Source organism: Heterodontus francisci, chromosome 13 (genome assembly GCF_036365525.1).
Source record: "Heterodontus francisci isolate sHetFra1 chromosome 13, sHetFra1.hap1, whole genome shotgun sequence".
Classification (NCBI taxonomy): domain Eukaryota; kingdom Metazoa; phylum Chordata; class Chondrichthyes; order Heterodontiformes; family Heterodontidae; genus Heterodontus; species Heterodontus francisci.
The window spans coordinates 114,893,237-114,907,979 of NC_090383.1; the positions used below are offsets into that span (position 1 = coordinate 114,893,237).

Below are 14,743 nucleotides of genomic sequence, written 5' to 3' on the forward strand. Positions count from 1 at the left end.
GTCTGCAAATGCAACATGAAATCCTGTGACATTGACCACAAGTTGTGGGAGTCAGTTGCCAGTGATCACCAGAGCTGGCGGGCAGCCATAAAGGCAGGGCTAAAGAGTGGGGCGTCGAAGAGACTTAGCTGTTGGCAGGAAAAAAGACAGAAGCGCAAGGGGAGAGCCAACTGTGTAACAGCCCCGACAAACAAATTTTATCTGCAGCACCTGTGGAAGAGTCTGTCACTCTAGAAGTGGCCTTTATAGCCACTCCAGGCACTGCTTCACAAACCACTGACCACCTCCAGGTACTTACCCATTGTCTCTCGAGACAAGGAGGCCAAAGATTCAAAGCTGGGATAGATAGATTTTTGATCTCTCAGGGAATCAAGGAATATGAGGATTGGGCAGGAAAGTGGAAGTGAGGCAGATCAGCTATGATTACATTGACTAACGGAGCAGTATCGAGGGGCCAGATGATCTACTCCAGCTCCTAATTTTTATATTATGAACATTTGGCTGTAATATTTTGGTTGTGATTCCTCCCCCGACTCATTGTTACACGCGACATAATCTCAGCATTGAGCCCTGGATGGATTGTCCCAATCTCTCTTTCTCTCTCCAACAACAACAGATCGATCTCCATTGGAAATGTCCTCGATCTCTGCTAGAGTTTATCCCCAGGTCAGGATGGAGTCTTCTCATGAGACTTTTTGCTTTCTATTTCTGAGTGACATGATGGGCATTTGCAACATTTTTTGGTTTTACTTCAGGTTTCTGCTGTTAGCAGCTTTTGAAAATCTGGCATTATCGTTAGGACTTGAACCCACAATGACAGTACTACCAACTGAGCCATGGCTGACCCTTATTTAGTAACAACTAAAAATAAGGAACTCCCAGAATAGAATGCAGCTGGAACAATAAATAGAATTCCATTTATATTTTCAAGTTCAAAAGTTCTTGTTGCATCAAAGTCCTTATTTATTTGATCATTTGTATTGCTGGAAGACAGTCGCATACCCGAGGAACTTCTGTATGGTGAGGTAGCCGGGGCCAGATGACCAGTGGGGCGCCCAAAGCTCTGCTTCAAGGATGTTTGCAACCATGACACGAAGGCCTTAGATGTTGACTATCGCACCTGGGAGTCACTAGCTGATGAAAGAGGGAAATGGCGACACATCCTATGGACTGGTGTGCACTACCACGATGACCAGTTGCTACAGCAGCTTGGCAACAGGCGCCAATGTCAAAACAACTCACGGCGTCACTTGGCAGCTTCACGTGCAGCACTTCTGGCAGAACCTGCCTCTCAAGGATTGGCCTTCACAGCCATCAGCAAAGGTGCACCAAGAGAAGATACCCCACCGAAATGGATTGTTTGCTGCATGTCCATCATCTTTCGTAAATGGAAGGATGCTAACCAACCATTGTTTAAAAAAATTCTACCTGAGGCCTTGAGAGTGCTGGGGACTTGACCTCATTTCATGGCTCCAGAATCAGCAACAGGTCAAATTCAACCAGGCTGTGGCTCAGTGGTTAGCATGCTTGCTTTTAAGTTAGAAAATTATGGGTTCAAGTCCTACTTAAGCACAAAAACCATGCCTAATACTCCAGTGCAGTACTGAGGGAGTGTTACACTGTCAAAGGTACCATCTCTCAGAAGCAATAATAAAACAAGGCCCTTTTGGGTGGATAGGAAAGATCCCATAGCTCTGTTTTGTAGGAGAGTTCTCCCCAGTGCCCTGGCCAATATTATCCCTCCAATCGACATCACTAAAAACAAATTATCTGATCATTATAACATTGCTGTTTGTGGGATTGTGCTCTGCACAAATTGGCTGCCATGTTTCTGACATTACAACAGTGACGACACTTCACATTTTCATTGGCTCTAAAGTGCTTTGCGGGTGTCGTGTAAGCTGCTATGCTAATGCAAGTCTTTCTCTTTTTCACACTATGACGTGAGTTTGCGAACACTTCATTGCTCCATATTCTTTGACACACAAACATACCGAAAATTTATTGATTTGATATCACCTGTCAATCATTTATACTGAGGGGAATACAAGCTAGGTTTATGCAACCTGTCCTTGATTTAACCCTTACAGCCCCAGTATCATTGTGTTAAATCTGCGCTGCACCCCCTCCGAGGCCATCTCATTGTCAGTAAACAGTTTCTTGTGAAGACTGGCATTTGACGTTTTACAGAGTACCCCGCCTCGGAACAAGATTCCAATTCCTTCAAAAAGACACCAAACACTCACAGCTGGCTGTCAGCCACCCTGAAATAGTAATGAAAGGAGGTGCCATCTTTGGAATGAGACATTAAACTGAGGCTCCGTCTGCCCTCTCAGGCGAATGTAAAAGATCCCATGGCACTATGTCCAAGATGAGCAGGAGAGTTCTCCCTGGTGTTCTGGTCAACGGATATCCCTCAACCAACATTACTAAATCAGATTATCTGGTCATTGCCACATTGCTGATTGTGGGATCTTGCTATACGCAAATTGGCTGCTGCGTAAACAGTGACTATACATCAAAAGTACTTCATTGGCTGCAAAGCCCAAAGGTCGTGAAAGGCGCTATATAAATGAAAATTCCTTCTTCTTTCAACAGTAAGAGTTTGCCAACATTAACTGTTGGAAAAGATGGACGTAATTTGCAAATTTATTTGGACTAAACGCACAACCCCTGACAGGAAGGACCTTCAGTGTTAAAGAGATGGGTAATACATCCTGTAAGTTCTTTCAGGTTCTGTGCAGTTTTCCAATCATAAATCCAATTCCCACACAGACATATTAAACTGACGTCTCTGATTCCTTACGACAGGCGAATGACGGTGCAAAAAACCAGGAAGCATTGACGGCATCCGCAAAGTGAGAACAAAAACCAGATCGGGAATACTGGGATCGGATCCCACCCAGAGCCAGGTGCCAACACGACCACTGGGGTGGGTGGGATGTTAAGGGATCAATTGAATTCCCCTGATGCAGTCAGTAAAATGAGTCTGGGGTCTGTTGTGTTTTCAACATTTATAAGCGAAGCACACTCGTGTGCATTCATCTCTCTGACCTTCTGCAAATTCTTATCATGTACTTCTCACAACTTCAATTTGTATGAAGTCGATAACATTATATATATTTTAAAAACTGAACTGTCATCCACATTATAGAAATTTTATGTGGGCTTCATTCAGCAGTCACTATTGATTTTAATATTAAACATTCAAACTACACAAACTGGGATTCCGGTCTTGATTATAACACCATGATATTAACCTGCAAATGAAATGCATTCGCATGAAAAGGCGTAGCTTGTTCATTTATGTTGGGTTAAGTTCTCCGTTAAATTAATGGCTTTCGCGAAAATTCAGTAATCATTTGCATGCCAGTATCTGGAGTCTTTACACATTAAACCCAGGCCCTATCTGCCCTCTCAGTTGGGTGTAAAACATCCCCACAGCAGAGCAGGGGAGTTCTCTTGTGTCATTGCTAATATGGACCTCGAAACAAAATCACGAGTCAGATTATCTGGCCATTATCACGTTGCTGTTTGTGAGAGTTTGCTGTGTGCAAATTGGCTGCACATTACAACAGTAAACGTTCTTCAAAAGTACTTCATTGGCTGTAAAGCACTCTCGGGGGTCCTGTGGTTGGGAAAGGTGCTAGTTCTTCTTTCATCCAAAAAATCTTTTTCGTTCTTGGTTGTTTGGGGATTTAGAGTTATGACTCATTTCCATTGCAATACTGGACACAAGGGACATGACGGTGACTTACGACAGAATTTATGCCAGTGCACCAACCATTTGTAAACAAAGAGGAAAATATTTTTCAAACACTTAAAAAAATTCTGAAGACGTTGCCCCTTTAATAACAAAAGACCAGAAATGACTGTCAGTGATTTACTTATTTATGTCAAACTCAGTTGTGTGACTACCTTCAGTCTAGTATTTGATGGAGGTCTTTAATTTAAATTATTTCACCCCTCCCTTATTTTTAAAAAAATTCATTCTCGGGATGTGGACGTGGCTGGCAAGGCCAGCGTTTATTGTCGGTCCCTATTTATCTTGAGCAGGTGGTGGTGACTTTTTCTTGAACCGCCAGCGGTTTGATACCATTGAGTGCTTGCTAGGCTCTTCCGAGAGCAGTCAGAAGCTAAGCACGTTGGCACGGGACTGGAGTCACATATAGGCCTAGACTGGGCAAGGACGGCAGGTTTTCTTCCCTCAAGGACATCAGTGAACCATGGTGGGGTTTTCCTCTTGGGGACTCTTAGGCATAGGTTTAATGAGATGGCTCTTTCAAAGAGCCAGCACTGACTTGATGGACTGAATGGTCTCCTCCTATGCTGTAAACTAAATACCATGATCAACCTCTGCTTGGGAAGCCATGCGTTTTTGGTAATGCAGTGGTCTACAGCTACAGTTGCGATAAAGTCTCCATTTATTGGCCACACTAGATCTTTTTGCTCTAACTTTCTGCTGCATTTGTCTCTTTCTCTCTCTCTGGCGTTCTGTGTTGCAGATGTTTGAGTCTGGCTGATACAGATGTTTCAGCTCCGACTCTGTTGTGGATAGTTTTGCTCTGACTCACTGCTGCAGGTGTATTTGTTTTTTTCTGCTCTTGACTCTCTCTCTATGCACATCTTTGCGCCTCATGGACTCCGGTTCCAGGGTTTGCTGGATGTCAGGGATCTGAGTGTGTGTCTATCTCTCCACTCGGTCGGTCTGGAGCGCTGGGCAGATGAGGGTATCCAGCGCCTGCAGACAGTGCATTAACAGCGCTGCAGGAACTGTGTCTCAGACATCTTCCTAAAAAGCCTGCAAACCCCGCCTCCTCCCGTGATATTTATATCTATAATCTATGTTTTTTTTTCCCAAACAGGGAGACGTGTCCCTAGATTTCTCCATTAGACGATTGGCCTTGTGTATTTCAATCCCCCTTAATGTTGTCTGCTTGCACAGTGATTCATCCCCAGGTAACATCTCAACCTGATTTATATCCCCGTTTCAAATAAATCTATTTATCTTGTCCATCTCCCCCACGCCCCCCGATTTGTGGCGTAAAAATGGATGAAATTTTGAAGAGGATTTCGAAGGAAGCGACTGGGAATAAGTACAAGGCTATTAGGGATGCTTGCAGCTTGGCATGCGGTAAGAACCAATCTCCCCCCTTTTCAGCATCGTTCATTATAACTTCAAACATTTTTTTTGGAGAGCACAGGATTCCTGCGGGTAGGAGAAGCTGGAGGTTTGGAATTTGCAGGTTAAATTGTCTTGCAAGCCACTTAATTGTGTTTATACACCGGGAAGCCCAGAGTTGAGCTAGGTACTGTGACTGCTTTTATTTCTGTCTGGGCTTCAATTATGGAATCATGCAAGATAGGAGAATGTCATTTTGCCCATCATTGCCTGTGCTAGCTCTTTGAAAGAGCTTTGGCCCACTTATCCCAGATCTTTTTCCGAAGCCCTGCAAATTTGTCCTTTCTGAGTACATTTTTAAAAGTTATCACATCTTCCTCCGCTGCCCTTTCAGGCAGTGTGTTCCAGATCGTAACAACTCACTGTGTAAAAAAAAAAGTGTCCTCATCTCCTGCCCCAAGTTATCTTAACTCTGTATCCTCTGGTTACCAACTGTCCTCAGAGTGAAAACTAATTAAAATCCTTTATGATTTTGAATACCTCTATTAAATCTCCTCTTAACCTTCTCTGCTCTAAGGAGAACAATCAAGTTCTCCAATCTCTCCACATAACTGAAGTCCCTCAACCCTGGTATCATTCTAGTAAATCTCCTGTACACACTCTCCAAGGTCTTAATATGCTTCCTAAAATGTGGTGCCCAGAATTGGATGTGGAATTCCAGCTGAGGCCTAACTAGAGATTTATAAAGGTTTAGCATAACTTCCTTGCTTTTGTACTCTATGCCTCTAGCCACAAATCCTATTTTTTTTTTAACAACCTGATCAACTTAATTTTTGATTTAATTGTAAAAATTGGAGTAATCTTGGGTTGTAGGGGTGCAGAGTGATAAGTTAGGTAAACACATGGCATGGTATGGTACTTAGCTACATGGTATGTAAGAGCCCAGGTTTAACCCATGCTCGGTGCCTAGGTGGCTGACCTTAGTCAAGTGTGTGTGTGTGTGGGGGGGGGGGGGAGGTGGTGTGTGTGTGTGGTGGGGTGGGGGGGGGGGGGTGCTGGGGAAGTGGGTGATGGTCAGACTGCCATGATCAGTCGTGCTACATCTAGACTGCAGAGAGGAAGTTCCAGCCTTGATCACTGTTCTGTCCCAACCTTGTTGGAAAGCCCATGTGTGGGGAATTCCAGGGCCAGGATAGGTATGTGATGCCCCTTGCAGTCAAATTGCCTGTCAACACTCGCCATCAGAGCTCAGATGTGAAGGGGGACGTCTTGGGCAAGGGACTGCAAGGCAGCCAGCACTCTCGAAGGGTTTGATCCCAGCGTGAGTTGAGAGAGGAGTAGGGACAGTAATATTCCTGACCGGTAAAATTGTGCCTGAACACAGGTATATCACTACGCCTGTATTATTGCCCCGGTGCCCAGTCTGTAGCAGAGGTTTATTTGGAGCAGGATGTTTCCTGATGTAAAAATTCCGGAATGGAGTGATCCTACCCCTTTCAGTAACCACGCTGATTTGAATGAGTCAACTTTTCTGTTTTAGCCTCGCAGAGATACTGTGTTTCTCCCAAGTGACTAGTCTCTGATGATTATTTATCTTTTTAATAAACTGCATAAAGCAGTTCTACAAATTGTTGCAAACATAATAACATTATTATGAAGCGGTTTTAATATCTTCTCATATTGCAATAGAACATGGGGTGGGGGTTGGGTTTGGGTTTGGGGGGGTGGGTCGGTTCTGAGCCATAGACTCTGTAACATTACCATTCCCTTGCCTCATTTTGTCGTGGGGTTTTGTTTTAATAAAACCTTGCCAGTCTCCACTGTCATTCCCGCTGAAAAACAAACCGGCTCAGGAATTCTGAATCCCAGCTGAGATCCTGTAATCCCCAGCAATGTAAATTCAGTCACAGTGAATCAGTAGCTCCCATTACAAGGAGCAGCAGCACCTTTTGTATATTGCAGCCAGGACTGTATTGGTTTCCACTAGAACATGGAATGTGGCCCCAGCTCTTTGACCAAAAGTTTTGTCACCTATTGTAATGTCTCCTTCTCTGGCTCGGAGTCAATTGTTTTGTTTGATAATTTGAGTTCGGAGGTTCTACTACTTTAAAGGCGCTATATAAATGCAAGACGTCGTAACAGTGAATCTGAAGGCCCCAGGAATGTGACGCTACTTAGAAGTAGAATGGAACCAAAGACTGTCAGGAAGAGCTGTATTGGAACAATGGGTTATCTTTAAGGAAGCGATGCTTCAGGTACAGAGTAGGAACATTCCAACAAGGGTGAAAGGTAGGGGAACCAAAAACGGGGCTCTTTGGTTGATGAGGGAGATAGAGATGATGATAAAACAAAAAAACAGAGGGTGATGCATGTCAGGTGACTCATCAGGTGAGATCCAGGCCATGTATAAGAAGTTGAGAGGGGAGGTGAAGAGGAAAATAAGACTGGCAAAGAGAGAATATGAGAATATAATGGCAGTTAACATAAAAGGGAACCCAAATATCTTCTACCAGCATGTAAATAGTAAGCGAGCAGTAAGAGGTGGAGTGGGACCTATTAGGGACAGAGAGGGTAACACATGCTGGTGCAGCGCGAGGCTAATATACTTGGTGAACACTGATACAAAGTATTCATTGAGGAAATGGAGGCTGACAAAATATCAGCAGAAGCAGAGAGAGTAGAGGCAACGGATAGAATAAAAATTGAGAGGGGGGAGGTACTAAAAAGGCTGGCTATGTTTAGGGTAGATAAGTCACCTGGTCCGGATGGCTTGCATCCCAGGTTGCGAAAGGAAGTGGCGATGGAGATAGTGGAAGGGCTTGCCAGAATCTTTCAATCTTCCCTGGATACAGGGGAGGTGCCAGAGGATTGGAGAGTGGCAAATGTGACACCCTTATTCAGGAAAAGGTGTAAGGACAGTCCTAGCAACTACAGGCCAGTTAGTTTAACATCAGTGGTGGGTAAGGTTTTACAAACTATAATCAGGGAAAAAAATCAACAGACACTTGGAGAGGTTCAAGTTAATTAAGGATAGCCAGCATGGATTTGTAAAGGCCAGATCATGCTTGACTAATCTAATTGAACTTTTTGATCAAGTAACAGAGAAGGTTGATGAAGGGAATGTGGTGGATGTTGTTTATATGGATTTTAGGAAAGCATTTGATAAGGTACCACATAAAAAGCTGATTAAGAAAATTGAGGCTCATGGAATAGGAGGGTCAGTGTCCAATTGGATAAAAAAAAAATTGGCTTAAGGACAGAAAACTGTAAGTCATAGTAAAGGGTTGCTTTTCAGACTGGAGGATGGTTGACAGTAGCATTCCCCAAGGGTCAGTGCTGGGACCACTGCTTTTTTGCCCTATATAAATGAGTTGGATCTTGGAATACAGAGCAGAATCTCAACATTTGCTGACAGCACCAAACTGGGAGGTGAGGCAAACAGTGAGGTTGATCTGAACCACCTGCAACAGGACATGGACAGGCTAGCAGAATGGGCAGAGAGGTGGCAGATGGAATTTAATACTGACAAGTATGAGGTGATGCATTTTGGCAGAAGGAACAGGGAGAGGCAATATATACTTAATGGCACAGTTCTAAAGAGTGTGCAGGAACAGAGGGACCGGGGTGGGAGTGCATGTGCATTGATCTTTGATGGTGGTGGGACATATTGAGAGAGTGGTTAATTAAAGCATATGGGATCTTGGGCTCATAAACAGAGGCATTAAGTACAAAAGCAGGGAAGTTATGCTGAACCTTGATAAAGCTCTGGTTAGGATCCAACTGGAGTATTGCATCCAGTTCTGGTCACCACACTTTAGGAAGGATGTGAGGGTCATTGAGAGGGTGCAGAGATATACCGGAGATGGGGAATTTTAACTACAAGGTTAGGTTGGAAAAGCTGAGTTTGTTCTCCTTAGAACAAAGGAGGTTGAGGGGAAATTTAAAGAAGTGTAAAGATTATGATAGACTTAGATAAGTTAGAGAAGGAAAAACTGTTCTCATTAACAAATAGTACTTTGTCTAGGGGACACAGATTGAATGTTTTGGGCAAGAGCTGCAGGGGGAATATGAGGAAGCTGTTTTTTACGCAGTGAGTGGTAATGACCTGGAACTCGCTGCCCACAAGGGTGGTGGAAGTGGAGACGATCAGTGACTTCAAGAGGAAGTTGGATGGCCACCTGAGAGAAATAGACTTGCAGGGCTGCAGAGATCGAGCTGGGGAGTGGGACTGACTGCGTAGTTCCTTGGAGAGCTGGCATGGACTTGATGGGCCGAATGGCCATCTTCTGTGCTGTAAATGACTTACGACCCATTGTTACTGTGACTTTCCTTTTAGGTAAGTTATGCCAGGGCTTTGGTTTGCCTGGCCTTGATATCCATGCTGCAGAGGGTGGGCATGTGGGCTTTTCCCAGTCCAGCCCACATGTGTAGCGGACTGTCAGGAGATTTCAGGACCCACTTGTATCCCTGCCTACTGTTTTAAACACCCTATCTCCTATGGCCTTCCAGGTGGTGCATTTAACCAACTTGGAAGGATACAAGAAAAGCCAGGGAAGAAAAAAAGTCCTTTGGCTTATTGGAAACTGTCCTTCCAGCCCAATGAGTTACATGGATAGATTGGAGAAGCTGAGGTTGTTCTCCTTAGAGTAGGAAAGATTGAGGGGAGATTTGATAGAGGTTTGCAAAATCACGAGAGGTCTGGACAGAGTAGATAGAAACTGGTCCCATTGGTAGAAGAGTCGAGAACCAGAGGACACTGAGTTAATAGTTAAAGAAGCAACAACGACAGGAGAGAAAACTTATTTACTCAGCTATAATAAAAGCAAAATACTGCGGATGCTGGAAATCTGAAATAAAAACAAGAAATGCTGGAATCACTCAGCAGGTCTGGCAGCATCTGCGGAAAGAGAAGCAGAGTTAACGTTTCGGGTCAAGGGTCACTGACCCGAAACGTTAACTCTGCTTCTCTTTCCGCAGATGCTGCCAGACCTGCTGAGTGGTTCCAGCATTTCTTGTTTTTATTTTATTTACTCAACAAGTGGTTTGGATCTGGAATGCACGACCTGAGAGAGTGGTGGAGGCAGATTCAGTCGTGGCTTTCGAGAGGGAATTGGATAATTATGTGAAGATAAAAGATCTGCAGGGCTTCAGGGAAAAGGCAGGGGGAGTGGGATTAGGTGAGTTGCTGTTACAGAGAGTCAGCATGGACTTGATGAACTGAATGGCCTGCTTTTGTGCTGTAACCATTCTATGATTCTAGCCTGGTTTGTCTAATTGCATTTTGAGCAGCCCTACAGCCTGTGTCTCCACAATCCCTCCCTGGAAGATTACTCTGAACATGTATCACACCTTGTATGAAAGTGGTTCCACATTAAAGGGACAGTGTCCTTGTGGGACTGCAGCAGCTCAAGGAGAAGGTGCAACGTCATCTTCTCCAGGCAACTGCGAATGGACAATAAATGACAGTCTTGCCATCGCCACCCATATCACAAGAATGAATTTTAAAAATAGAAGACATTTATCAAGTTTTTAAAAAAAGATGGAGGTTTAACCCTCACAAGGAAAGCACGCACAGCTTTCCATCTCTCTTCTGCTTCCCCCATCTGCCAAATGCTTATGTATCTGTCGCAGAGAATGAATGGTCAGGCCCAGAGGGCACTGACACCATCTGTCAATGTACCCGACCAGAGACAGGCCGGAGAGAGGTGTAGGCAACCATTGTACCTGTCTCAAAGAGAAACTTGCATTTATGTAGCACCTTTCATGACCATGGGATGCCCCAGAGCACTTAGAACCATAGAAAAATTACAGCATAGAAGGAGGCCGTTCAGTCAATCATGTCTGCGGGGCCGAGAAAACTAGCTGCCCAGACTAATTCCACCTTCCAGCACCTGGTCCATAGCCTTGCAGGTTACAGCACTTCTGGTGTACTTTTGTAATGTAGGAAAACAGCAACCGATTTCTGCACAGCAGGATCCCGCAAACAGCGATGTGATGATGACCAGATAATCTGTTTTTTTTTAGTGGTGTTGATTGAGGGGTAAATATTGGCCCAGGCACCAGGGAGAACCCTGTTCTTCTTGGAAACAGTTCAGTGGAATCTTTTACTTCACCTGAGGGAGCAGACGGGGCCTCAGTTTAACATCCCGTCTGTCTCAGAGACAGTAGGAGGGGCCAGATGGGTTGATTGGCAGCTCTCATAACCAATCTATCTGGCCATGAGAAAAAGAAGCTGGAATTGGCTTTGGAAGGGTAGAGGTCGGAGCATGGTGGGAAGAATTCACGGTGGAGAGAGAGAAGGGTTAAAGGAGCATGAATAACAGAGATAGTGAACTGGAAATACATTTGAATTGTTTTCAAAAGGTGAACTAAAATAAAGGGCCTTCTGAGGATGGCGCAGACATTAGTGAGTCATCCCTGCTGCTGAGGAAACGTCAACAGCACAGAGATTCATCCAACTGCAGTCGCTGGGTACCTGGCAACAGGGTCCAGCTCCTACTCTGTTACCATAGAAACCAGGTATTACCAACATCACACTTGTAGAATTATAGGTAATTAAGTCTGCCCTTCTATAACTCAGGAAACATGTTGTTCCGTTGATAGGTGAGTGTTGCGCAAAAGACCAACAAACATCTTTTAAATTTACTCATCAATATTTCGCCCAACAGCAACTTTCATTTACATAGTGCCTTAATGTAATAAAACATCCCAAGATGCGTCGCAGGAGCATTCTAAAACAAAATTTGATACCATGCCACTTCAGGAGATATTAGCCCAGATGATCCAAAGCTTGGTCAAAGAGGTAAGATTTAAGGAGCGTTTTAAAGGAGGAGAGTGAGGTGGAGAGGCAGAGAGGTGTAGGGAGGGAATTCCAGAGGTTACGGCCTATGGAGCCGAAGGCCCAGCCTCCAGTGGCGGAACGATTAAAATCAGGGATGGTCAAGAGACCAGAATTAGAGGAGTGCAGATATCTCGGATGGTTGTGGGGCTGGAGGAGATTACAGAGATAGGGAGGAGGCAAAGCCATGTAGGATTTTGAAAATAAGGACAAGAATTTTTAAATTGTGGCATTGCTTAACCGGGAACTGTTATCGGTCAGCGAGCACAGGGGTGGTGGGTCAGCAGGGTTTGGTGTGAGTTAGGACACGGGCAGTAGAGTTTTGGATGACTTCAGGTTTACAGAGGGTTCTGAGGGCACTGTATGATGCCAGCGGTATGGTGCCCTAATACCTTTCCCATTGTAAAAGAGTCATGCCCGGTGAGTTTCAAGCAGGCCATTCGACCATGGGGGTATCATTAGCCTAGCCCAATCTTATCCCACCTGAAGCCCACACAGATGCAACGGGGGTTGTTCTTATTATGATCAGTGGCTGGATCCCTGGTTGATTATGTTACCCCCTCCCACTGTCCCCCATTCCCCCCCCCCCCCCCCCCCCCCTCTGACCCCCATCTGGGACCTTGTACTGTGCTCACTGCTGCACAGGATGCGACAGTTTAGCTCAGTGCAGGCTAGGGAATTAAATTCAGGACCTCAGCTCAGCAAATTGCTGAGCCACTGCGTGGCAGAGGGAGAAAGCTCTTGTATGTCTGTTTTTTTTGCTGTTTATCAATCATGCCTCTGATCCCCTCTGCCCTCTCCCCTTTATCTATGACACAGCAAAAGTGCCAGAAGGAAGAGTAGGAATTTTTTTTTAACGCAGCATGTTCCTTGTGATCTGGAATGCGCTGCCTGAAAGGGCGGTGGAGGCAGATTCAATTGTAACTTTCAAAAGGGAATTGGATAAATATAAGAACACAATAGGAGCAGAAATAGACCATACGGCCCATCGAGCCTGCTCCGCCATTCAATACGATCATGGCTGATCTTGGGTTTCAATTCCACTCTCCTGCCCGCTTCCCATATCCTTCAATTCCCTGCGAGACCAAAAATCCGTCTATCCCAGCATTAAATATATTCAATGATGGAGCATCCACAACCCTCTGGGGTAGAGAATTCCAAAGATTCACAACCCTTTGAGTGAAGTAATTTATCCTCATCTCAGTCCTGAATGATTGACCCCTTATCCTGAGACTGTGTCCCCGTGTTCTAGATTCCCTGACCAGTGGGAACAATCTCTCAGATTCTACCCTATCAAGCCCTTTCAGAATCTTGTATGTCTCAATTAGATCATCTCTCATTCTTCTAAACTCCAGAGAATATACTTGAAAAGGAAAAGTTTGAAAGGCTGTGGGGGAAAGAGTAGGGGAAAAGTGAGACTAATTGGATAGCTCTTTCAAAGAGCTGGCACAGGTATGTTGGGCCGATTGGACTCCTTCTGTGCTGTAAAATTCTATGATCTTGTGGTTGGAAATAGTACATTATACATTGTGTTTGAGAGATCATTTTAAAAAGCAACTGCAGTAGCTCAGTGACCTGAAAGAAAGATGACATTGATCACAGTATAATGAAGTGAAAGATAACTCCTGCTGCAGTTACTTTGAATTATAGAACCATCGAGAAAGTACAGCACAGAAGGAGGCCATTCAGCCCATCGTGTCCATACCGGCCAAATAAACTAGCCGCCCGAACTAATCCCACCTTCCAGCACCTGGTCCATAGCCCTGTGGGTTATATATAGCACTTCAGGTATATGTCTAGGTACCTTTTAAGAGAATTCAGAGATGCTGTCTCCACCACCATTCCTGGCCGCCAATTCCAGACACCCACCACCCTCTGGGTGAACAAGTTTTTCCTCATGTCCCCTCTAATCCTTCTACCAATCGCCTTAAATCTGTGCCCCCTGACTTCTCTGCCAGGGGAAACCGGTCCTTCCTGTCCACTCTATCTAGGCCCCTCTTAATTTTGTACACCTCAATCAAGTCACCCCTCAGCCTCCTCAGTTCCTGGGAAAACAACCCTAGCCCATTCAATCTTTCTTCATAACTGCAACCTTCAAGCCCTGGCAACATTCTTGTAAATCTCCTCTGTACTCTCTCCAGAGGAATTATGTCCTTTCTGTAATGTGCTGACCAGAACTGTACGCAATACTCCAACTGTGGCCTAACCAGCATTTTATACAGTTCCAGCATTACATCCCTGCTTTTGTATTCTATACCTTGGCCAATAAAGGAAAGCTTTCAATTTGCCTTCTTTACTTTATCTACCTGTCCTGCCACCTTCAGGGACTTGTGGACATGCACTCCTCGGTCTCTCACTTCTTCTACCCCTCTCCATATCCTCCCATTTATTGTGTATTCCCTCGCTTTATTTGCCCTCCCCAGATGCATTTCCTCACACTTCTCAGGATTGAATTCCATTTGCCACTTTTCTGCCCACTCAACCAAACCATTGATATCATTCTGGAGTCCATGGCTTTCCTCCTCACTATTAACTACACGGCCAATTTTTGTGTCAACAATAAATTTCCCAATCATGCCTCCCATATTTACGTCCAAATCATTAATATATACCACAAACAGCAAGGGACCCAGCACTGAGCCCTGTGGACCACCACTGGAAACCACTTTCCATTCGCAAAAACATCCGTCGACTACTACCCTTTGTTTCCTGTCACTGAGCCAATTTTGGATCCAATCTGCCACATTCCCCTGTATCCCATGGGCTTTCATTTTACTGACCGG

At 44.7% G+C, this 14,743-nt stretch overlaps 1 protein-coding gene across 1 annotated transcript in view; it reads left to right on the forward strand.

Moving 5' to 3' along the window:
- Positions 1–4,691: 4,691 nt before the first annotated feature.
- The window catches only part of arfgef3 (ARFGEF family member 3), a 131,553-nt gene continuing 121,501 nt past the window's right edge, over positions 4,692–14,743 (forward strand). Inside the window, exon 1 of the mRNA XM_068045507.1 lies at positions 4,692–5,134. Within this exon, the coding sequence (XP_067901608.1) occupies positions 5,050–5,134 (85 nt within the window). The 5' untranslated portion in view covers positions 4,692–5,049. The remainder of the gene's footprint in view (positions 5,135–14,743) is intronic.